General features: G+C 36.5%; 1 protein-coding gene across 1 annotated transcript; it reads right to left on the bottom strand.

Moving 5' to 3' along the window:
• Positions 1-26760, bottom strand: LOC121370977 (UBX domain-containing protein 11-like). The gene is made up of 14 exons (XM_041496548.1): positions 26389-26760; positions 21506-21543; positions 20324-20488; positions 17983-18077; positions 16941-16995; positions 16084-16160; positions 13570-13693; positions 13253-13386; positions 12283-12450; positions 10735-10939; positions 7614-7717; positions 6252-6319; positions 4963-5115; positions 1-2695 (listed from the first exon to the last, which is right to left on the bottom strand). The coding sequence occupies exons 1-14, from the start codon at positions 26439-26441 to the stop codon at positions 2569-2571; spliced, it is 1566 nt and encodes a 521-aa protein (XP_041352482.1). The 5' UTR covers positions 26442-26760; the 3' UTR covers positions 1-2568.
• Between the last annotated feature and the right edge of the window lie 201 nt (positions 26761-26961).

Below are 26961 nucleotides of genomic sequence, written 5' to 3' on the forward strand. Positions count from 1 at the left end.
AAATTGAACACTACAAATTAACAAGATAGCTTTTAAAATGAAGGTTTTAATAACAAAATATTAATTACCTCACATCACCATCTCACATTAATATGATGTCATATATTACCAATGACGTCATGTTAAACACAAGCGTGTGATATCCCATGTGGGATAGAAATTTCTTATACATAGCGTTCTTTCACTGGATACATGTAGCTCTGCCCCACATACCTGAGGATGAGAGAAAACTGCATCCAAAATGTCCAAAGTGTAACAAAACCCCATTAAGAACTTTCACCAAAACTGCCTTTAGGAATTATTTTATTACAATTTTAAAAGATTTTTAAAATGTGCAGCAAAATGCCAAATTGAAATGTTATCATGGTATTGCCATTTAATTAAACTGCTAGAACTATATAGGCTGTTCTTCTTTTATAAACTAAATTACTGTAATCTAACCTTAATAGAATTTAAAATATAATAAAAACAATATTCAAACCCATTTCCACCAGTCAGTTTGATTACAGCCAACAATATAAACGGCAAAATGCAGGAATTGTTTCAAGGGTATGTATGTCTAGACTGTAGCTCCCTGGAAAATGCATTACAAATAGAGAAAATGTTATGGAGCAAGGGTGGGGTTCGACCCCCAAAACCCAACCTTTGTACACGCACCTGATATAAGGTTATACATTTCCTCTTCCCTGTTTTTTCTCTACTTACGTTTATACACATGAAATGTTGTTTCCATGCCCTCAAACCTTTCATGTCTTTCTCAATAAATTTCAAAGCGTACACACACACACATGAAATGTTGTTTCCATGCCCTCGAACCGTTCATGTCTTTCTCAATAAATTTCAAAGCGTATACACACACACATGAATAAAGTACATTGTAATAAAGGGATAAAATTATCTGACAGTGCACATGTCTGTTAATTATTTTTTTTTACTTCTTCAAAGACTCGGGTCATCAGACTAAAAACATGTAGCTTAGCATACAGTAAACAATATTATATAACAATCACAAATATCACAGCAGTACAAGGGGAAAAAAAGAAATAACAACAAAAGATAAAATATCACAAAACTGAAAATATAATATAAAAAATGCATTTTGAAAATGCCAGTTAAAAACATTTAAAAACAGTACATTTATAGGCAAGTCTGTACACTACTTGTGGGGTTTGAATGCATGCTATTTATAAATAAATGCAGGGTTTCTGCCAGAGGTTAAAACGGGTATGGCGCCATACCCAAATTATTATTTTTTAAAGTTAACATTTTGTCAAAATTAATGACTCTTTATCATTAATGTATGATTTTCTTAACCCTAATCCTTTATGTAATCCATTTTCTTTGTGGGGGAGGCCTCCCATACCCCCTGATGACTGTGGTGGCATTCAATTCCATAGCGCCATAGCCAAATATTTCTTTCTGGCAGAAACACTGAAATGGTATTGCGAACTAAGAAAAATTATCTTAACTTCTGGTTTTTGCCCAAATTAATGCTTATGAAAAACTAATGTCCAGATATTATCCAGTTTTCTATGTGATTTTAATTATTTTTATTGACTGGTGAACAGTCAAGCATTTATTACTTGGATATCAGTGGTTTTGACCAATAAGAATAGCACTGAATAACACCATTTTGTTATCATTTATATATCATGAAAAATTTATTTGATGGTATTGAAATTACTCCCGGTAAAAGTATAATGTACAATCAATAATAAAATCATAACAATTAAGAAATACAAACAACAAATACAAGTAAACAATCAACAGATATTCAATAAAAACAATTCTAATATCCATAGTGAAAATACTGTACACATAATACATAATACATGTATATTCAGTTTTAAAAAATATTGCAGTAGAAAGCAGCATATAGTTTTGGCATTTTGTTCTTGCTATAAAATGTGAAAATAAATTAATATTAAGTAAAAAAAAGAAAAATCATTCAAAAGACTATCTTGAAATTTACTGTTTAATTCATTGTCATATTCTTTGTACATTGAAACCTGACTAAAATGGATAACACTGAAGACTTAATATGTATCCGATTTAGATGCTGGTGTTCAGAGAGTTGCGTTCTAGAATTTCGAAAATTGGGGATCGTAAAACTTAGCTGGTTTTGACAGGGTCCAGTTTAGACAGGTTTCACCATACATGTATATGCAAGGAATTCGGTAAAAATATACATTTTAAAATATGTTCAGTGATCTAGAAGTGCAGTAGTATGGTTCCACAGAAACTTAACATACGATGTACTCGACATCATCACTTCAGTCCTTTTGGCTCAGGAATTATCATTTCATCCCCCATGCTGTCTCTTAGAACTATGACCCGACAGGAATCACAGGAACAACCGACTTACATCAGCAGCTTGTTCAGTTGTGTAAAACATTAAAACTGTCCTCCTTCTTCAGCTATTACTTCTTCTTCATTATTTTCCATTATATTTACTTTTTAAAACATTGACATAAATATAATATGGGTGCACAGTGGCCCGATTCCCTACTGATACGGTAGAACCACTTTCAGGAAAAGGACATTATAATTCCACAGATTTAACATTTGTTATGTCACAGGGCGCAATAACATCACAGCATTTGGCGTGAGTCCACTTTCCTCAAGAGTTGCGCTGTCATCATCATAGGTTTTCTTGGGATACGCAGTTGTTATTTTATAAGCAGGCATGTTCTTTCTGTAAAACAGTCAACAAAGATACTTTCATTTTTTTTTAAACAAATTTTTAAACAATATAAGCATCCATCTTATGTGGCCATGTGGGATTATAGAAAAAGATGGCTGAATAAGTAAATTTTTTATTTAACTAGTTTATAATTAATAAATAAACTACACTATAAAATTTACCATGTTTGTTTCATGTGTTAAATAACATTTAAAACACTACAAATGAACATGATACCTTTTATAAGGCAGGTTTTAATCACAATATATCAGTCAGAAACATTCCGAGTTTTGATCACGATGAGGCAAGACCTTTGTCCATGCTCTCTCGAGTTACTCCCCCCCCCCCCACCTGGGGGGACTGATGATCTCTTATGGAGCTTTGCTAGAGTACCGGATTACGTACACCGGGTCACGGGCCTCCGTGACCTTGGTGTACGGGGACCCGGTACCACCGAAGAAAGGAAGGTGGAGGAAGAGGAGACGTGCGCCAGGGAAGGCTCAGGGGGAGACAAAACCGGCGGCTAAACCACCGGCAGCGGCTCCTTCTGCTTCGCCACCCATCGCCGCCCCCCCCCCTAAGAAGACTGGATCGGAAGAGGCACCAGCCCCGGACATCCCGACTTCTAGGATGGACCAAGATGGACCAACTCCACAGGCCACTACTTAAGCGCCTCCGGTTGTGCACCCGTTGAGGTGCAGGCTCGAAAAACGGCTGTAGTGAAACGGAAGGCAACCACTCCCCCGAGTGGCCAACCGGACAAGCCAAGCCAACCGTTGCAACCGCCGAAACCCGACGACCCACAAACCAAACAGTGGACACTACAGGCCGGCAAACTTCAACAGCGGTATGCTAACCTCGTGCGGATGAACTTGGAGGACGTCACCAAACTGTATATCAATCCCAGACCAACAGCCTGGGTCAAGCTCCCAAGGAGCCCAGAGGGAAAGTTTGCCATCACCAGAACCCTACTGTGTGACAAGGAGGAGGCGTGTATTCTTACCATACACCAAGCCAGAGTTTACCATCAGGGAATGCTGTTGAAAGAAATGGACAACCCGACGATACATCGTATCGTGAAGACGATATCGGGGGCCAACTACCGTCCATTGGTCAGGCAACTAGCAGTTAGCCCGTACCGGCACTTCTTCACGGATATTGACTCCTCCAACTTCATCGGATCACCCTAGACGCCAACCTTTGCTAGGACAGGTAACAACCTCCTTTTTGGACTAGTTGGACTTTAAACATTTTCGATCGAGTTCAAAATTCTTATGTTTATTTATTTTTTATAAATAGTCTGACGCATTTTACTTTGGCGCCCAATCAATTGCTCAAAATCACCTTAAAACCATTTCGGCCGAGCAGTCTTAACCTTTTTTGGGCTTAACTTAAGAGTCCAGACATGTTTTTGGATGCAGTTATTCATGACAAGTTTTACCAAGGAATCAAAATTCAGCCAATCACAGCACGGCTATCACTTGGTGTCTGCTATTTGGTCCGCGCTCTCGCTGGACTTCACTAAATGGCTTTATTCCAAATTCCACCCACTTCAAACTCAATCCCCCCCCTCTCCTGCTCCGGAATTAGTCACTGGCGAAGTCAGAGGCTAAGTCCGTGGTGGGCGTGCCTGAACCTCTGTGGATAGGGGCACGTTAAACGAGTTCCCTTCCCTTCCCTTCCTTCAGTCAGAAATTGTTGTCTGATGACCCCCGACATACTAGAGTTAGCTCCCCTATTTAAGCATAATTATTATGAAATGGCTCATGGAAGTTTATAAGACTCCGTCATATACAGTCATGTTGGATACAAAATGTACAATCGAGGTGGTGGAAATTTTGATGTGGGATGAGGCTTGCGGTGTTCCAGGATATATATCTTTCATAACTGTCTTTCATAAGACAGCTCTGTCCTATATATAGGCTACTTATATAAGAATGATGAGAGAAAGAAACATACTATCTAATATCTCGTATTCATTTTTGTATATTTCATACAAGTAAATCTGGAGAAAACAATATGTTCTGTCTGATATTTCATTTTGGTATATTTCACACAAGTAAATCTGGAGAAAGCAAAATTTACTAACAGGTATTTCATTTTGTAAATTTCAACTAACTAGTAACTACAGAGAAAGCAAAATTTACTACCTGGTATTTTATTTTGTCCATTTCAAACAATTTATAAATAAAGAATAGTAAAATTTTACTTTCTAGTGTTTCATATTTGTTCAATATTTCAAACATATCTAAAATTAAATACAATCAAATAAAACATACCTTGCTTTGTCTAGATATTTTCTCAAATCACCTATTGTTTCAATAAATTTCATCTTCACTATGTACGTGTGATCACCAGACTCTGACTTTATCCTCAGTGTTGTAATATTACGTGGTGTGGAGGGTCGAGCATTTTCCTCCTTATCCTCCAATCTGAAACAAAATTATTTTTATACCACTCTGGTAAAAACCCCACACTAAGAACTACCTCATCTGAATTGTGTGACCATTATTTTACACCTATTATGATAATTAACTTAAGATGGTCATATATATTTTTTGTTAACTCTTTGAGATAATTAGCTGTTAAATTAATTAATACAGTATCTGTAAATGATCTGTTTTTCAGTAATATATATTATCAGTAAAAATGTGTTTTAATTTAACACAAACAGATCTGAAAATAAACCACACTATACACAGTATTAAAAAACCCCTGAAAAACATTACTGTAAACTGATTTACAGCATTTATAATAATTTTTAATTATTTAACTCTTTCCCTCCCATTCTCGACTGCAGTTGAGATGCGCAAAAACCCATTCATGACTGCAGTCAAAACTCGACCAGTCTTCATAAACATAGCTGTAAAAATTCACAGGAGTTATCTATCTTGATTCTGTGAATGCTAGAACAATAGAATGACAATAAAACATGTCGAGTGTATTTTGTTGGCTGGTATTCATATTTAAGTTGTTATCTCAATATCGAAACGAAAACAAAAGACAGTCTAAATTTGTATAAACGTTATTGATGACGTAACGCGCACATGAGTTCGATTTCTCACTATTTGTATAATTTCTTTTAAAATATGTTGGACATTATTATTTAATGAAACTGAACATTTGTAAAGGACGTATTCACTGAAAATAACTGAAAATACAGACTTTCAAGTAGATGATGGATGGATTACTCGTCGTCGATTGAAAGTGAAAATAACTTCGTGAAAGAATCATAAACAATGACACTATGGATTGTGATGTTAGTGTTTTAAAAAATATATTTTAATATATATATTAAGTTCTTCTGTAAATTTTATTTTTGTAATTAGACTCACTAACATGTCCTTTAAACTATGACACACATCAAAATAGTGTTACATTAGTTGTTTTTTTTACAATTTAGGGTTGAAAAATGTAGATTCAAAATGACATATTTCACGTTGGAAACTTGGGTCAGTGATGACGTTTTCTGATTGTAGAGCTGGGTGGATAAGACTTAACTAGAGAATAGTCAGGAGTAAACAAAGCATCATGTCAATATAGTATTAATGAGATTAACTCATATTACCTTTTCTTCATGTCTGCTGTAACTTCAGTCTCAATCACCGTAACACTAGAGCTTTTCATTGGTGAACCCTGTAACAGATAACACCAGTGAGAATTTCAACATAACTCAGAATGTTTTCTTACTGTAGAATCCTAGAGCTTTTCATAGGTGACCCCTATAACAGAACTATAAGACCAGTGAGAATCTCAACATAACTCAGAATGTTTTCTTGTTGTAGAACCATTCCTGACTTCAAATTACAGAGCATCGAACTGATTCAAAGTTCTGAACCTCAAGTTTTATTTCAATATGATATTGTACAATCAAGATTCTGGTCACAGGATTAGGTATTTTGTCTTTGGCACTGATGAACTGTTTTGTGCAATGTATGAAGGGGTCACTGAAAAGTATTTTGAGTTTAGGAAGAGTATTACTGGAATTAGAATGGAAATAATTTAACGTGTATGTTCAGAGCAAGCTGTTGTAGTGCACGCCTGTCTTGGATGCAAGCTTTGGCTTGGCCAGTTCTTTTACCTGTACTATTACCTGTTCAGTTATAATGTAAACCATGCTCAGTAAATTAATATTCATCAGACAACATGCATACATTATGTAAACAAGTACAAAGACAATATCTACAATAGTTAATTATAACTTGTATGAATTCTTCATTTAAAGTGGATCCACTGGATCAAATCCTGCTCCATTCAGTGTCTGTCAACTATCTGGCCCATATCAAAGGCCACAATCAAAAATAGCCTATGTTAACCTAAAAGCCAATAACGTTTGTTTTCTATATTTGTAAATATGGATTTTTCTTTTCTTCTTTTCTCTCTGTCTATCTGTTTAATTAATTTTTTATTATATATTTAGTCTGTCATTAATTTTGTGCTCCAAATTTGACTGTTTCAATTAACTAGTAATTTTATTGAATGCACTTTATGTTTATGTATCTATTGTTAGATAATGATTTCAGGGCCCCAACCCTGACATTATCAATATATAAATATCTGGGACAATAAATATATTTAAAAAAAAAAAAAAAAAAAAAATAGCCCATGTGGCAGAAGTGGATCTCAGTAACTGATTAAAACATGTGCTTGGGTGTCATTAAATGAACATAATGGTCAAATATGATATAGATGAGACAGGAAGAACATTTGTAATCCATGATGTAGATTGTACCTTGAACTTTTTTCTTTTTTGTTGTAATGTGCCTTGTGTATTTTTGTGCTGGGGTGTCGTTAAACATTCATTCATTGTAAAAAAAAATTCTATAAGGCAAGGGAGATTATCAATAAAGGTAACAACTAATTCCAATTACTGTAACTTCAAAAATATCTCCAGACATTAGTATTCAGAAAAAACATCACAGATTCAAACCTTCAGGTTATCTGCAATGGAGTCTCTAATGTCAATCAGACGACCTTGTTTTAAAATCGATTTTGGTAACTTTTCCAAGAATTGTTCAACTGACATTTGTGGACCTGAAATATAAATAAAAATATAGAGAGATCAAACATCTTTCTTCAAATATTACCGGTAAAATGACATAAATAATATTAATGAGCTTTAAGAGATGCATGCACAATACATACAGTTTTAAAATGTCAAAATGTATAAAACAAAAACTAACTACTCCAACAGAGTACATGGTTCTTGAGTCATGTTTAGTCAAGTGATGCAGATTTCAATACTATATGTAGATTTCAGTATCATAGTCCATGCGACAGGGAGTGCCTTTTTTCATACGATGGTATTTACCACAAGTTATTTCTTTCTGAGCCGATTGTTTTGTAACTTGCTCACAAAAATGGTATTGTTTTGTTATTTCCAAACCAATTTTACTTTTCTTCATGCATCAAACCAAACTGACATTATTAACAAAAAAACACTTTTGTAGGAGGATGGGACAGACTATAGATGTAACTATGAATAACTCTAAGTCTAACCACAGTCACTGAGTGGATGAAAGGCACACACATCGACCGGTTTTCCACAACTGATATACCTATCTCCATTTTCAATTAGAAATAACAAAAGTTATAAGGCGACCACAAGTGTATTTTCACAATGACTTATTTATATTTGACCTATGTTGGTAGTACTGATATCTCAGTGCATGCCCAAAGCAGAAATGACACCACTCAAAACAATCTAATTACAGTACTGTTATATTGGTGTCGGACATATGGTTAAAGATCTCAGAAATGAGAGAGGAAACCTTCTGCCACCACTCCATGGGCTTCTCTTTTTGATTAGCAGCAAGGAAAATTTAATATGCATCATTTCACAGACAGGATAATACATACCACAGCCTTTGTTAAATCAGTTAAACCAGAACAAGAAATAGCTCAATGGGCCACCAACCAGGATCAAGCCCAAATCGACTGTGCATCAGGCAAGCACTTTACCACTGGGCTACATCCTGAACCTACCCAAAACAATGAGGTGAATGCTTTACCACTGAACTACATCCTGAACCTACCCAAAACAATGAGGTGAATGCTTTACCACTGGGCTACATCCTGAACCTACCCAAAACAATGAGGTGAATGCTTTACCACTGGGCTACATCCTGAACCTACCCAAAACAATGAGGTGAATGCTTTACCACTGAACTACATCCTGAACCTACCCAAAACAATGAGGTGAATGCTTTACCACTGAGCTACATCCTGAACCTACCCAAAACAATGAGGTGAATGCTTTACCACTGAGCTACATTCTGAACCTACCCAAAACAATGAGGTGAATGCTTTACCACTGGGCTACATCCTGAACCTACCCAAAACAATGAGGTGAATGCTTTACCACTGAGCTACATTCTGAACCTACCCAAAACAATGAGGTGAATGCTTTACCACTGGGCTACATCCTGAACCTACCCAAAACAATGAGGTGAATGCTTTACCACTGAGCTACATCCTGAACCTACCCAAAACAATGAGGTGAATGCTATACCCAAAACAATGAGGTGAATGCTTTACCACTGGGCTACATCCTGAACCTACCCAAAACAATGAGGTGAATGCTTTACCACTGCGCTACATTCTGAACCTACCCAAAACAATGAGGTGAATGCTTTACCACTGGGCTACATCCTGAACCTACCCAAAACAATGAGGTGAATGCTTTACCACTGAGCTACATTCTGAACCTACCCAAAACAATGAGGTGAATGCTTTACCACTGGGCTACATTCTGAACCTACCCAAAACAATGAGGTGAATGCTTTACCACTGAGCTACATTCCGGCGACTGATCAAAACAATGAGGTGAATGCTTTACCACTGGGCTACATTCCGGCGACTGATCAAAACAATGAGGTGAATGCTTTACCACTGAGCTACATCCTGAACCTACCCAAAACAATGAGGTGAATGCTTTACCACTGAGCTACATCCTGAACCTACCCAAAACAATGAGGTGAATGCTTTACCACTGAGCTACATTCTGAACCTACCCAAAACAATGAGGTGAATGCTTTACCACTGAGCTACATCCTGAACCTACCCAAAACAATGAGGTGAATGCTTTACCACTGAGCTACATTCTGAACCTACCCAAAACAATGAGGTGAATGCTTTACCACTGGGCTACATTCTGAACCTACCCAAAACAATGAGGTGAATGCTTTACCACTGAGCTACATTCCGGCGACTGATCAAAACAATGAGGTGAATGCTTTACCACTGAGCTACATTCTGAACCTACCCAAAACAATGAGGTGAATGCTTTACCACTGAGCTACATCCTGAACCTACCCAAAACAATGAGGTGAATGCTTTACCACTGAGCTACATCCTGAACCTACCCAAAACAATGAGGTGAATGCTTTACCACTGAGCTACATTCTGAACCTACCCAAAACAATGAGGTGAATGCTTTACCACTGAGCTACATTCTGAACCTACCCAAAACAATGAGGTGAATGCTTTACCACTGAGCTACATTCTGAACCTACCCAAAACAATGAGGTGAATGCTTTACCACTGGGCTACACCCTGAACCTACCCAAAACAATGAGGTGAATGCTTTACCACTGAGCTACATTCCGGCGACTGATCAAAACAATGAGGTGAATGCTTTACCACTGAGCTACATTCCGGCGACTGATCAAAACAATGAGGTGAATGCTTTACCACTGGGCTACATTCCGGCGACTGATCAAAACAATGAGGTGAATGCTTTACCACTGGGCTACATTCCGGCGACTGATCAAAACAATGAGGTGAATGCTTTACCACTGAGCTACATCCTGAACCTACCCAAAACAATGAGGTGAATGCTTTACCACTGAGCTACATTCCGGCGACTGATCAAAACAATGAGGTGAATGCTTTACCACTGAGCTACATTCCGGCGACTGATCAAAACAATGAGGTGAATGCTTTACCACTGAGCTACATTCCGGCGACTGATCAAAACAGAGTACTTGAACTATCCTCGATATACACACAGAAATAACAGCATCTTGTGACTACCACACAGCTCTAATTACCTGACAGACGGCTGGTTACAGACGAGCCTGAATTCTCGGAAGACAATGTTCCCGACATATCTGGCTGGATGAACGTTTGTGTGGTGATGTCCAAATTACTGGGCACCAGTCGAGAGGGCTTGGTTTCCCCACCCAGTGCCTGTCCCGTACCAGTAAATATAGAAAGTGACTTTCTTCGAAATGATACCATTCTCCTGTCTGTTACCTGAAAGATGATGATTATACATAATAATATATAATTTGAAAACATAAAATATATAAATAAATAAATATAATTACAGTGAAATAATTTACAGTATTAAAAATATAAGTGTTCCTGATGTCATACTGTATACTTTACTCTTAAATCAACACTTGTACCAATGGACCTCTATTAAGCAGCCAACTGTACTTAAGATGCCTAAATCCAATTTCACAAACCATTGTAAGTTTATGGTTACGATTAGCACCAGTAATGTTTTAATATGTTTTTGAATCAATTTGACATAGAAAATTATGCCAATACAAGACAGATCACGGCAAAGACAGAAGAAAATTATATTTTATGTATTTCAAAATTTATTAATTGTTCTGTTTTTACTTACTGAATTTGTTTTGCAGTTGGAGATTTATGTTTAGATACAAAACTCAGCTTACGTCTCTGGCCGTTCAACACATTTAACCATACATTATTAGCTTATCAATTAATATTTAGGAATATTATCTTAGGTACTGCTTATCAAGTCAAAGACTTGAAAATAAAAGTGAGAAAAAAGTGTGTGTGTGTGGATAAATGTGAAACTCTGGTGATAAACAGTAGATACCAACATAAAAATCTTCAAACTGTAAGATAAGTGGCATAAAAGTGAGAAAACAAAATGTTAAAAAATGAAATGGAAAAAATGGTGCCAAATAGTGTATTTAAGTGTTATTTGGCATCATCAAGAAAAACTGACTACTCTGACATTAAAATCTTTGAAAGTTAAAGGTAACAATAATGGGTTGAAGGGTTTCTTAAATTTTATATAATATTATATGTGGATTCCAGCACACTGTGGAATCACAGGAAACGAGTCTGCAGATAAACTAGCCAAACAAGCATCTAACTGCCAACAACACTGTCACAGAGTGTCACTTCCAGAGATGAAGACTCTCATAAAAGGGAAGTTCAACACAGCCTGGAAAACAAGGACAGGAAGTACTTATCCAAGAGACCCCATCATACACCTAAACCGACGAGAACAAACAATGATATTCAGACTGAGGACGGGACATTGCAAACTCAGTGCACATCTCTATAAACTCAAAGTGGTAATAACACCTCATTGCTACTGTAACACTGAACCCCAAACTCCAAAGCATGTACTGCAAAGATGTCCAACATATGACAGTATCAGAGAAAACATCTGGCCACAACCCAGAACAATCGGAGAAAAACTTGGGGGCAAAAAAGACTACCTGCTGCTGACTGTGGAGTTCATGGAGGCGGTAAAATGCATGATTTGAATTCAAGGAGCATAAAGAAACTGAACGCGGAAGAAGATATAATATTATATAACATCATCTTACAGCAAATGGTATGCCATCTGGATATCGCGGCTGGAGTTCGGACGGGAAGTAGCCATCGAGTAGATCTTGAACACACTGCTGAGTTGCCGGGTCACTGAATGGGCGGAATGGTCCACTGAACAGCGAGATGCCATTAGCATACAGGGTCAAGGGCACTGGGTCAGGGATCTAAAAAATACACAAAAATGGAACAATTATTCAACTAACACATGACACTTGGTTACTGGTTTTGTAAGTGATATAAAAATACACAAACTGGCATAATTATTAAACTAACACATGACACTTGGTTACTGGTTTTGCAACTGATATAAAAATACACAAAACGGCATAATTATTAAACTAACACATCACAACTGGTTTCTGGTTTTGTAAGTGATATAAAAATACACAAAACGGCATAATTATTAAACTAACACATCACAACTGGTCACTGTTTTTGTATGCGATGATATGAATATAGTTTACATGACACAATTATTAAACTAACACATGACAATTGGTTATTATTTTTGTAAGTGATGATATGAAAATACACAAAATGGCACAATTATTAAACTAATATATGACAATTTGTTACTGCTTTTGTTTCAAGCATAAATATGCTGGTTGTAATGTAATTTCATTCCTTCCTAAACTGGGTTCCAATTATTTATTCAATTTGAATAGTAGGACACATTCTCTCTCTCTACTCTTACTTTTGTACTAGTATCCAATGAAGGTTCAAGCAGACTGTCCTGGGCACACATCTCAGCTATCTGGGCTGTCTGTCCAGGACAGTGGGTTAGTAGTTAGTGGTTAGTGAGAGAGAAGAGGATGTAGTGGTCTTACACCTACCCACTGAGTTGTTAAAACTTGCTTTGGGTGGGAGCCGGTACCGGGCTGCGAACCCTGTACCTACCAGCCTTATGTCCGATGGCTTAACCACAGCACCACCGAGGCCGGTATTTGGTAATTAATCCTTTCTCACCTTAAGCCTGGCACCATCTGTAGTATGTTTTATCTTGGCCACGCCATCCCCAGCCAGAGTATTTAGGTCTTTAATGTTTTCAATGATTCGGTCAAAATCCACATGGAAATCCGGAGTCCTTGACACCGAACTACCTGCAAGATACAATCACAAAGGTCACTGCATGGTCAACAAGTTGTTTTAGTTAGTATGTTACAAAAATACAATTCACTTATGGCATTTAGAAGATTATCCGAGTAATGTTATAAACTTAAATTCTAATCACATCCTGGTTCCCGGTGAAATGAATGAAAAGTGTGTACGAGTGTGAGGTCTACCTGGTCTCCACATTCCTGCATCTTCATCATCTGGGTCGGAGCCGAGTTTCTCAGTGTTGTAAACATCAGCACCACAGGCCGCCTGCTCACCCACCCACACCATTCCATAGTCGGCAAGGAATGACTGAAATAGAAAACACATCTCTAGCACATATTTTGTACATATAATAAGAATTGGGGTTTTTTTTCTTTCTAATTTGTTTTTTTTAATAGTGATCATGAAAACACAATTATTTAAAAATGCATGGAATTTATTTTTAATGATCAACATTTTTACAAATTATTTGAATATAGTAGCAGTAATTTTCAACTATCAAAATGTGAATATACAGAAATTTATTTTCAATTATTTGAATATAGTAGAATTGATTTTCAATTATTTGAATATAGTAGAATTGATTTTCAATTATCTACACTTTTACAATGATTTGAAAAGGGTATTAAAAAAACAAACATTCCTGTTAATCCAAAATCAATGAGGCATACATTGGTGTCATGTCATGTTTTGTTATTCAAAGTACAGTCAACTCCACTTATTTGCACATCGGTTTATAGCATAATTCGGTTAATCGACTATTTTCACCCAACACGGAACCATTTGCCCTTATAACACTACAAAACATCCGGTTAATTGCACAGACTACAGGCTATATATCGGTTATTTGCACATATAAATAACGATTTTTTTTTTTTTTGTGCTAAATTAATGTCACAAATGACTGAGAATGTCTATCAAACTTTGGCAAAAAAACTCAAATAAATCACCGATTAATCTGTTTTGTTTGAGCTCACTGTGTGGTAAGCCGACTGCAAGTGTAATCGCTGTTTACAGAGTCGACGTGTGACATGCAAATGAGATGGTGTGCACGTTACTACTGGTGAATCACAATACCCGACTACAAGATTTAAGAATGACATAATTAAGTTGAATAAACCTAAGACCTAATGTTTTGTTTGCAATATATTGCTGTTAATCAGAGGCCATCTCAATAACAAGTAACTCTCCGACTATTATTTTTAGAAGTACCGCCTGTGCGCTTGTACGCATGCGCACTCAACTATTGAGGCCCTATTCGATTGACGTGTTCAGGGCAATCATTGTTCTGTATCAATTATTACGTTATGTTGAGAAGCCTTGTTAATAATTAAAAGATTACAGATCAATCGTCCTAGGCGGTTATGTTTTTAATAAATGTGACCGAGAAAGGGTTGTTGTTCACTTATTCATTAGATGCAGTGTACGCTATATCTGTTAAACGCAAAAGAAACGATTTATCACTTGCTTCCCGGAAAATGTAGCGGAAAAAAAAAGACTGGTGGGGGAGGTCGTCAAAAAACCAAACATAACAAAGACCGTTATTTATGGATCGTCCCTAAGTTTCTGCTATATTGTTAGACACCAATCAGTCGGACCTCACCATGAAGGTCAGTCAATTGTGTTAGACCGGTCATGCATGCAATGCAGACTGCTGGAACTGATAATGACTCACTAGCCGAGCTTAACTTTAATTGCTTAACAATAGCAAAGTCATTATTTGGGGATCACAAATAATACCAAAGCTTGCCGTATCTTTTGGGATGGAAAGAACACCATACCAGCAAATGCATACAAGTTCACGTAATTCTATTCGGTCAATCAACAGCCCGGTAATTCCGGAAACTGACGTCATTTTGTAAACACGTGCACCGATGAAACTTGAACTTTTTGATGGTTCTGTTGTTTCAAGTTTATCTCATTAACTACATGGCTAATACACTTTGTTTACACTAGTGGATGGTCAGTGGGTTTTTTTTTAATGCACAAAGTTTGTGTTTTTAGAAAACGACGCCAGTTTGTGTTTTTAGAAAACGACGCCCAGTGACGGACGTTGTTGGTTTTTTAGAAAATGATTTCTGGTCTGGCAGATTAAAACAAAAACGCCATGCTAATTATATATATCGATAGATATATTTTTTTACATTTATATATATCCAACTGCATGTGACATGTGTTAACTGTAATAGTTCCGGTATGAAGTACCGCATTATGCTAGACTGTCTCCCATGCCACTTTGTAGTTGGATGGCTGTTACAAAGTGAAAGTCGGTACTCTATCGGTTAATCGACTAACCCGGTTAATTGCAAAAAATCGAGCAGCACCGAGGGTATGCAAATAAGCGGGTTTGACTGTATTTGGTTTGTGTTGTTTGTGTTGTTGTTTGTGTGTTTGGCTTTTTGTTGTGTGTTTTTGTCAATGTTTTTTGTTGGGGGAGGGTCGTGTTGTTTTGTGGGGCAGGGAGGTTTGTGGAGGGTTTTTTTGTTTGTTTTTTTTTGCATCAAAGAATAAAGCTCATTTTTAATATCAATAAACAAACATAAAATTTTTGATTTAATAAAAATTTAAATTGTATTAACATCAAATCACTGATTAAATATTTTAATCATGAATTAGCCTAGTTTTTTTATATGAATTAAAATAATGACTTTGGTTTTTGCATCATGAACTGACCTAGCTACTAGTATCAATAAACTGACCTCCATTTCATGCACCTGCTGCTGTAACAACAAACATTTCTTTTCCAGATCACTCGTTCTACTGGGAGAATCGGACACTGTAAAAACAGTTACAAGTTCATGTAAAAAATATCTTTATTTTCAACTGAAAATCAACACATTAATACAAATAAATCTGATGAAAACTTTACTCTATGGGTAGATGGATGGATGAATGGATGGACTGATGGATGTGTTTGGATGGATGGACGGATGGACTGATGGATGTGTTTGGATGGATGGATGGATTCTTGGGTGGGTGGGGGTGTGGGTGGTTATTGGGTGGGTGGGTGGGTGGGTGGATGGATGAATGGATGGATTGATGGGTGTATGTATGTGTGGGTATTTTTTATTGAATGGTTGGATGGATGAACAAATGGATGGACAGACAGATGTTTTGTATGAATAAATGGATGGATGGATGGATGAATGGATGGATGTGTGGGTGGGTGAGGTGTGGGTGGTTTTTGGGTGGGTGGATGGATGGATGGATGGATGGATGGATGGATGGATGGATGGATGGATGGACAGATTGACAAATGGATGGACAGACATATGTTTTGTTAGGATAGATGTATGGACAAATGAATGGAGAGATTTTTTGTATGGATAAATGGATGGATGGATGAATGGGATGGATGTGTGTATGGATGCATGGATGGATGGATGGATGGCTAGATGGCTAGATGGATAGATGGATAGATGGCTGGATGGCTGGATGGCTGGATGGATGGATGGCTGGATCCTTTGATGGACGGTATTATACATCCAGGTATATAAATACAGAAATAAAGAAACAATGAACGTACAGTATGTAGTTTTATGTTCTTCATACATACCTCGAGCCTTTTGTAATATCTGCAGCTTCTCCTCCAGAACCTTGATCCTTTTGTCCTGTGAACAGAATAATAATCAATCAGCTCAGTTCATCATAAAACATGTATTCTGCTGGTAAGCTTCTAAGCTTGCAAATCAGACGTTTATTTTCTGTTTGACAGGCTATCAAAAGCATGTTTAATACCAACACTGTGTTTATTCCGGTTAGAAAGATCTATATAATCCTTGTGAATGTGTATCATTACATAATTATGTAAATCTGTTTCCAACAATAGGTAAACAATAGGCTTTATATCAATTTTGTTTTTTTTGTGTGTTTTTTTTACTGTCTGGTGCTGAAAATTCTATTACCCCTGGTATATATAGTAGTGTACTTTAAATTTATATATTGACATAAGATCATCTACATACAAAGACTGGGTCTATGACACGTCACATTATTTTGACTAGCATTACAAGATACTTTCGTTCCACATTTGTTTATCACTAACTCACCACATTGTTTAAGCACTGGCTGTTAGGTGTTAAATACTTGTGACATATTCTAGAGTCTGAGGCTATCACATCAAAGCAACACCATAAAAATTGTATGCATGACTCTAAAAGTTTTTTTAATCTCAGTTGGATATATATATTAAAGTTAAAGTTTGTTTAGTTTAACAACACCAGTATCACAAATTGATTAATTAATCATCGGCTATTGGATGTCAAACATTTGTTCATTCTGACTTGTAGTCATCAGATGAAACTCGCTACACTTTTCCTACTGCAGAAAGGGATCTTTTATATGCACTTTCCCACAGATAGGAAAGCACATACCATGACCTATGACTGGTTGTGGTGCACTGGCTGGAACGAGAAAAAACCCAATCATCTGAATGGATCCACCAAGGTGGTTTGATCCTGCAACGCAAACACCTCAGGTGAGTGCTCAACCGATTGAACTAAATCCTGCCCCTAATTGGATATAAGAATGAATTAACTTTAAAAAAAAAAATCCATATAGAATGAGTGCAGCAGTACTGCAGTAAATAAATCACCAACCTTCTGGGCTATTTCTTTACTTTGGTAATTGAGTCTCTGTTCCAGCAGGGACACCCTGTTGATCATCAAACTCATCAGCTCATTGTCAGACGGAACTGGGAAATCAGAAAAAAACAAGCAAAATAAAACTTGAAGCATTAATGGGTTTATTCATTCAAGCCTCCCTTCCTGTTCCAGAATTAGTCACTGGTGAAGTCAGAGATAAAGTCCAGGATGGGCGTTCCTGAATCTCTTTTGGACATGTGCATGTTAAATGAGTTCCCATCCATCCATCCCATTCAAGCTTCCCCTCATGTTCCAGAATTAGTCACTGGCGAAGTCAGTCAGAGGTTAAGTCCAGGATGGGCATGCCTGAACCTCTGTTGAACATGGGCATGTTATATGCATTTCCATACCCATTCAAGCCTCAGAACTAAAAATTGGTGTAAACCAAATTATGGGTTGAGCAAAAAGAAAGTCATGCAGCTAACACACTTCATTTGCATAACCTGTTATTACAATGTAAATGATGTTCTACATTTAATGTGCAAACCAAAACTGGGTTACACAAAAATTGACTTGCACAATTAGCACCGTGCAAACAAAACTATCATTCTCACTATCATCACTTAGCGTTCTAGTGATACGTATCACTTTGATATGTACCAAGATATTTTTAACCATATGGGTAATAAAAAAGTAAACTAAAGAGTTATTCAGTGACAGTATAATAATATAATAATTTATTTACAACAGCATGTACAGTAAACTAGCCTTTTGAAACTATACTCAACAAAACTGAAGTAATGGCTAGTAAACCTTTTACTCAGTTTTACCTTTTTTTCTTCATGCTATGGAATTTACTACAAATTATTTATTTCTGAGCCAATTGATTTGTAAGTTGCATACAAAAATAGGTGGGTTTGGGGGGATTTTTTTTTGTTATTTCCAAAACACTGTTAGCCTACTTTTCTTCTTACATCAAACCAAACTGAAATTATTTACAAAAAAACCCAGTTTTATAGAATGATGGGACAGAATATAGTACTGAATTATGTTAACTTAGCAAGTTTTCATCACAGAGGATTTCTAAACGTTGAGTACATTTTGACCAATGTTAACAATCAACAAAAATGCAAGCTTTGTTTGCTTTGTAAAAAACAATGAACAAATTAAAATGTATTTTGTGCCATAAAGAAAAAGCCGAAAATATCTACAGGCTCTAAATTAATTGTATTGAGTATATTTGCTGTCACTATTCACAGTATACATGTACCATCGTTTCTTTTAAATGATGACCTGGAGGTTTTTAAGACAATGTCATCAGTTGAACTACTACGATTACCTCAGCAAAATGTTTCCTAAAATATATATTCATATTTTTAACAGAGTATTTCAGTATCTATACTTTTGCTTTTGCATAAGCACTGTAAAGAGTCTTATAAAATACCTATGCTAAATGTTCCAAACTTTATTTGAAAACGAAGATAATTTATTATTTATATATGACAGCATTGTAGATCATTAACTTTTCATAATGTACACTTCACAGCAGTCAGGTATTATGGTATGAATTTCATCACTATTCAGTGCATGGGCCCTTCTTTCCCTTTCTGACAAACAATCAAGTTTAATGCAGGATTTTCAATAATAGTTTTATAAAAATAACATATCCTTTATTGGAATTAATGAAAACATGCACAATGTCCTCTCCTAGGCCCATGCTTATAAAACGTTTAGAGTCTAGACTCAATCTTTAATGATGTCACATGCATAGAATTTGTATGGCGTTGTCATGACATTAGTGTCTCAGACTCTATTAGAATAGAAATGTTTTATTTAACACATTTCATTTACAGTTATATGGCATCAGACATATGGTTAAGGACCACACAGATATTGAGAGAGGAAACCCACTATCACCACTTCATGGGCTACTCTTTTCGATTAGCAGCAAGGGATCTTTTATATGCACCATCCCACAGACAGGGTAGTACATACCATGGCCTTTGATATACCAGTCGTGGTGCACTGGCTGGAATGAGAAATAGCCCAGTGGGCCTACCAACGGGGATCGATCTCAGACCGACCACACACTGAGCGAACGCTTTACCACTGGGCTACATCCCGCCCCCAGACTCTAGATTCTAGAGTCTAGACTCTAAAAGTTTTATAAGCACCAGGCATGGTATCTGACACCAACTTGACAAAAACATTTTTGCCTGGTTTTAACTTTATTATAAACTTAACCTTTAATGTACTGTAGTATATATAATTCAAGTCACATAATCTATGTGCCTTTAGTAACAGATATTTTCTAGGCAACCTTTCCTTTAAAAGTGTATTTTTAACAAAGTTTTACCTGAAGACGCCACTGAATTTTTTGCTGTCGAGTTGGAACCAGTAGAGTTGTAGGAGGTGTGGCGGACATTCAGCTTAGGCAGGCCACCGAGGAATGGGTCTCGCTCTTTTATCCGACTCGTGGCCATGTCTGTGGTGATCTCATCAAGCAGTTTGTTTTCATCTTCTGGAGAACAGTTGGGAAAACAGAATTTCAAATGTTCAGTACGTATTACACTTTTCTTCAAACTTTAACGGATCTTGTAAGCCTACATTTATGTAGTTATTCTAAGGATTAAGGATATAATAAAACTTGTAAAGAAGCTGACATACACAGGGTTTCTGCCAGAGGGTAAAACGGGTATGATACCATACCCCCCAAAAATTGTATATTATCTTTTTTTAAGTTAACCTTTTGAGACTATCATTAATGTATGATTTTCTTAACCCTAACCCTAAACTTAACCCATTTTCTTTCTGGGAAAGGTCCCCCATACCCCTTGTTGACTGTAGTTGCATTCAATTCCATAGCACCACACCCAAACATTTCTTTCTGGCAAAAACATTGATACATATAAGTCAAATGTGGGTTAAGATGCCACCAAAGGTAGTATCAAAAAGGTGGCTGCTTAATGCAGGTTAGTTTATACTATGTTAGATGATTTGGAGGAATAAAAATGTTGCTTCTTAACACGTGGCTGCTTAGATACATGGCCACTAGAGCAGGTGTGATTGTAGACCGATTTGCCTTTATATATATGTTTGCCTTGAAGTGTTTATTTATTGCATGATTTTATTGTGCACATAAACAGCTATGTCGTCTCATGATATATAGTATTGCATACTATAAACAATAGGATATGCATTAAGAAAGCATAATTCTGGTATGCATTATGCATAATAGAAGAGAAATAAAAATCAGTCTTTATTACATGTATAATAAAATTAAATATGCAACATTGTGTTTATGTAAAGTTCAATCAAGAAAGATAATGTTTACAAACTAAATACATGTATAAACAGTAGTGTACAGTTATAATGGGGAAGTAGGTGGAGTTCAGTTATTTTTGTCACCATAATCCTTCATTGAAAAATACTAATATTCTGCTACCTTTATTGTGAAAAAAAAAACAAATCCTAAAAATGTTGGCTACAAAATATAAAACACCCCAGTCCACTTAGAAAAGTTTTAGAAATAAATTACCTGTGTAGTGTGGATCCCTGAATGGAATTGGTCTTTGTCTGAAAATAAATGCCATAAGAATAATGGTATGTTACATAATTAATAGAAACAATAAACATAAATCTGGGAGTTTCTTTGTTGCTGTTTTTCTACTGTTAGCATTGTTAGATTACATCCACTTAACTGCAAACCCACCTAAATGTATCGATCAGCATTAATTAATAGATAAAAATATCAAATGACAACAAATATCAAACAAAGTTATTTACCTTGGACTCCCAATAGCCAATACATTCTGTTGTTAAATGACCAAACATTCACATTCATTATGAGGCAGTGCGGGAATAACCAGAGGTGAAGGCAGAACCCACAAGTTCAAGTAGATGTACCAAACCTGTACCGTTACCGTTTATGGTATCTTACTTTTAAATAGCCTACAGAAGCAGATCCAGAGGTATGCACCAAACTCCAAACTGCTAAAAACATGGGCATCAGAAGTGGGAGATAGAGGATAGAAGGCACAACCTTCCTGGTGACAAGAATAGGTCCCTCCAACCCCCCCCCCCCCCCCCATCACAGTTTACTATGCAAGTTTAACTTTCAGAGATCATTGCACAAATGTTAAACGTGGTATGTGCTATCACTCTATGAGATGGTGCATATAAAACATCCCTTGTTGCTAATCGACAGTGGGTTTCCTCCCTCAATATCTGTGTGGTCCTTAACCATATGTCTGATGCCATATAACTGTAAATAAAATGTGCCGAGTGTGTCGTTAAATAAACCATTTCCTTCCTTCAACATAAAGTTGTCACTCAGTTACGGGTAAGTCAAAGTAAAAATTAATTCCTAAATTATGATAGGGAGGACATACTATCTCATTTTTCAACTGTCCATGAAAGTATCTGTCTATTAAAAAAAATTGTTAGATCTTATCAGCTTTTATATATTGCGTATCGACCATCACCATAATTGAAGAAATTACAGATTTTATGTTAATTGATCATAACTGGCTATAGAGTGGTAATAACCGAAACTGATGAACAATAGATTGCAGACATCTGTTGAATGACCCATTTACATCAGGTGTGGGTAACCAAAAAACATAAAACTGTCATTAGTGAAGCCACCATTATCATTTGACATAATAATGGTAATGATGCATACTGATGGTTTGATATTACCGGTAACAGTTCTTCAACTTTCAAACTGCATATACAATTCAAGGCCATTGCATTTATAAAGTTAAAGCTTGTTTTTGTTTAACGACAACACTAGAGCACACTGATTTATTAATAATCGGCTACTGGATGTCAAACATTTGCTAATTTCAACATACAGTCTTAGAGAGGAAACCTGCTACATTTTCCCAGGAATAGCATGCGATCTTTTGTAAGCACCATCCCCACAGACAGGATAGTATATACCACAGCCTTTGATGTATCAGTTGTGGGAAATTGCCCAAAGGTTCACCAACAGGATCGATCCTAGACCAACCGTGCATCAGGCGAGTACTTTACATTCATTTCAACTTATTTTCGTGCTTATATCCAATTACGGTTTAAGCGTGCTGTCCTGGGCACACACATCAGTTATCTGCCCAGGACAATGGGTTAGTTGTTAGTTGTTTGTGGTTAGTGAGAGATAACTGAGCGATGAGGGTGTATAGTGAGTCGTTAAAACTTGCTCTGGGAGTCAGTATTGAGCTGTGAACCCAGCACCTCCCAGCCTTATGTCCGATGACTTAACCAAGACACCACTGAGGCCAGTACTGGGCTACATCCTACCCCTTGCATTTATATAACATATGTAAGATATTAACATTATGAACCCTAAATACAGTCAGGGACCAATATGATGCACACACATGCACGCGCACACATACACACACACACACAGGAAAATATTAAGACGATAGCTGTATACTTTAGATCAGAGCGCACTACAGTGGTTGTTATTTAGCATATTTATTGAGGTCACCCAGTCACATGTTTAGTACAAGGTCGAAAATAGTTTATTTCCACAACCATCCCCATTTATTTTACTTGGATTTCCACCCATGATGAGATTCACATTTAGAGGGCCAATAACTCTGAAATGAAAAAAGATAGTCCAATTCTGATGAATGATTCTGAAAGCATGGGTCCAATTCACCCTGGGTAGAAATTTTAAGCACAACATTCATTTCTAAGATATTGGCCTCCAAAACCCCCATAAATGAACATTTGCAATTTGCAAGTGCAACAAGTAGGCATGGGCTTATTTTTGAAGGGCCTTATCTCCAAAACCTTTAGGAGTTAAGCCTAAAACATTTTACATGTTCATTATACATATAGAGGTACTCTCACAACAAAATTGTGAGCCACATCCGAGTCTGTGATGGTGAAAGATTTCTCGACTTTGTTTGAGTTCATATGGTCCACAAGTCATTGGCATAGGCAGAATTTGATATTGGAGATGAGTCAGGGGATGGAGGCAACCACACTGTGTATAAGTTGTTATGGGGCAACAGAAAAATGTATAAGGTGCTGGGGCCAAATGCGGAGTGATTGGAGGTATACCTCCCTCCAGGAACCCACCCTGGCTATGCCAGCACTTGGTTCACGTTTTTACTCTCTTCTGTTTGACTTGTTTGCTTTGCTTCTTCCACCATTACCTTTGGTTTTTCAATTTCATAATTATATTCTTTCCTATATTCATAACTATTATTATGTCAAAGTATATTACACCAAATAGAATCATAATCTTCTTTAACCAAACAATACACAAAACATCATCAACAAATAGTTGTTTAACGACACCACTACAGCACATTGATTTATTAATCATTGACTATTGGATGTCAAACATTTGGTAATTTTGACATATAGTCTTAGAGAGGAAATCTGCTACATTTCCCCATAAGTAACAAGGGATCTTTTATATGCACCATCCCACAGACAGGATAGCAGATACCACAACCTTTGACCCCCAATGAGGATCGATCCTAGACCGCCCACCCATCAGGAAAATGCTTTTGCCACTGAGCTATATCCCACCCCTCAGTATCCATGAATGCAAGTTTATCAATATAGTGCATATATACACAATATCTTTACCACATGATGTCATAATGTGAAATGTTCTGTGGTAGGCTAACTGTCCAAATATGTTGTAGAAATTGGGTGGGTGGGGATGAGAGTGGGACCAAGCCTTTCACTTAAAAATAAAAGTTTATATTTTTTGTCCATCTCTATATAAATAAAGACAAAAATCTGGCGAGTGCCTCACTTCATACTAGACTGCCCATCGTTACTAGAGTGTGTGTGGTCCCCACTTCAGATATCATTCATACGGGCCAAAGAACAACAAAATGTGTTGATAAACTTTGTTCAGGAGAATCCTCAACTTTATAATGTGTACAGAATTAAAACTATAACAGAACACCAACACATGGATTACATGAAAGAAACTTGTCAGACAAATGCACATGTAGTGTCTTGATTGTAAGTACTTGATAAAATAAGCATTCTTCAACAACAAATCAAATGAAATGTGTATAAGAATCCACTTGCAAAAACACTGATATGAAAATGCACATTTCTGCATGTAGAATTGCACAAAAGAAATTGTGCGTGAAACTGCATCAATGGATAGCGGGCCTAACCAAGAAGATGTCCATCTCATGTGAATAAACTACAAGACAAGATCTGGTCAATGCAGCAAGGGATCTTTTATAGGCACTTTCCCATAGACAGGAAAGCACCTACCATGGCCTTTGACAGTTGTGATGAACTGGTTGGAATGAGAAAAACTGCAATCAGTTGAATTGATCCACTGAGGTGATTCGATCCTGCAATGCAAGCACCTCAAGCGAGCACTCAACCGACTGAACTAAATCTCGCCGACGTAAGAAGAAAAGTAAAAGTGTTTTGGAAATAACAAGTATTATTTCTGTGTGCAATTTACAATTCAACAAATAAATAACTTGTCGTGAATTTCATAGTATGAAAAAAGGTGTTCCCTGTGGGACAGACTATATAGTTATAAGGTTACTAGTCATTTCGTACCATAGTTTATGGTCATTTCATACTATAGTTTATGGTCATTTCGTACCATAGTCGTTTCGTACCATAGTGCTTTGGTCATTTTGTACCACAGTCATTTCATACCATAGCCATTTCGTACCTACTTTTTACCATCTTGTACCATAATGTTTCGTCATTTTGTACCATAGTGGTTTCATACTCTGTATCTTATTTTTGTCATGGTATGCCACTTCTTATTTTTATTGTTGACAAATAAACGTTGATGTGTAAACATACCTTGTAAAGTGAGCAAAGGTTTAAATGAACATATGTATATTGCCACTGATGATCATTTCATACGATACGAGACTCCCCCTTCCCATCTTATATATGCTTACGTCCTTAGCCCAGAGATCAGCTTATCTTAGAAGATCTTGATATGTTATTCTAACACAAAGTGCTCATTGGTAATTAATATAATGATGAACGGAAACGTCTGAAAATAAAAGTAATGAAAGTAATATATCATCCTTTTCTTTTTATTTGTTTGTTTGTTACTTTCTTTCTTTCTTAAGGGTGGGGCTTCAATATAGCTGCATTAGCCTAATGTTTATTTTTTAAATCAGTAATTCGACATTTTACTATCGATCAGTCAACTAAGCTGCACAATGATTGAGGTACGAAATGACTTTGGTACAAAATGACCAAGGTACAAAATGACCAAACAGACATGGTACGAAATAACCATGGTACAAAATGACTATGGTACGAATTGACCAGGGTACGAAATGACTTGGGTACGAAATGGTAAAATTGGGTAAGAAATGACTATGGTTTGAAATGACTATGGTACGAATTGACCGGTTACCAGTTAGGCCTATACATTTTATGACTTACCCAGAAAGTGGTAGCTTGTGTGTCTTTTTCAAACTTGATAGTGGTGAACTCATACTGATTTATGAAATGTTTGTATCAAACTATATATATATATATATATCAACAGTAAACTAGAAATTAAATATCACATTAAAATAACTCAATGACCAACGACAATTGTTGAACACGGTAACAGAACACAGGATCACAAAACTACGTTAATAATATAATTTCCTTCCATTTCTCCGAAAGCAACGTTCAAATAAATATAATCCACAAAATATATTGTGTTGTGGTAATTTGTAATTTAGTGAAAAATAACACTTTCTGATGTGTCTATTAGAGTCGATAAGTGTTGATCATTGCAAATATTTTTTATCATATCCAAGGACGCCATTGGTCGCTACTTTGTAGCTGTGTGAGTTTCCGCATTTTATATTTGGAGCATCGCAGTGCCAACCTTTCGGCGTGCTTGAATGCGCGTACGTATGTATGTGAGTGAGTGTGTCTTTGGTGATCAGATATGAATATAATTTTAATTAGAAAACATAAAATGTAATAAACCCTTGAAGTTGCAGACAACAGTTACTGCTG

This window comes from Gigantopelta aegis, chromosome 4, assembly GCF_016097555.1.
Source record: "Gigantopelta aegis isolate Gae_Host chromosome 4, Gae_host_genome, whole genome shotgun sequence".
Classification (NCBI taxonomy): domain Eukaryota; kingdom Metazoa; phylum Mollusca; class Gastropoda; order Neomphalida; family Peltospiridae; genus Gigantopelta; species Gigantopelta aegis.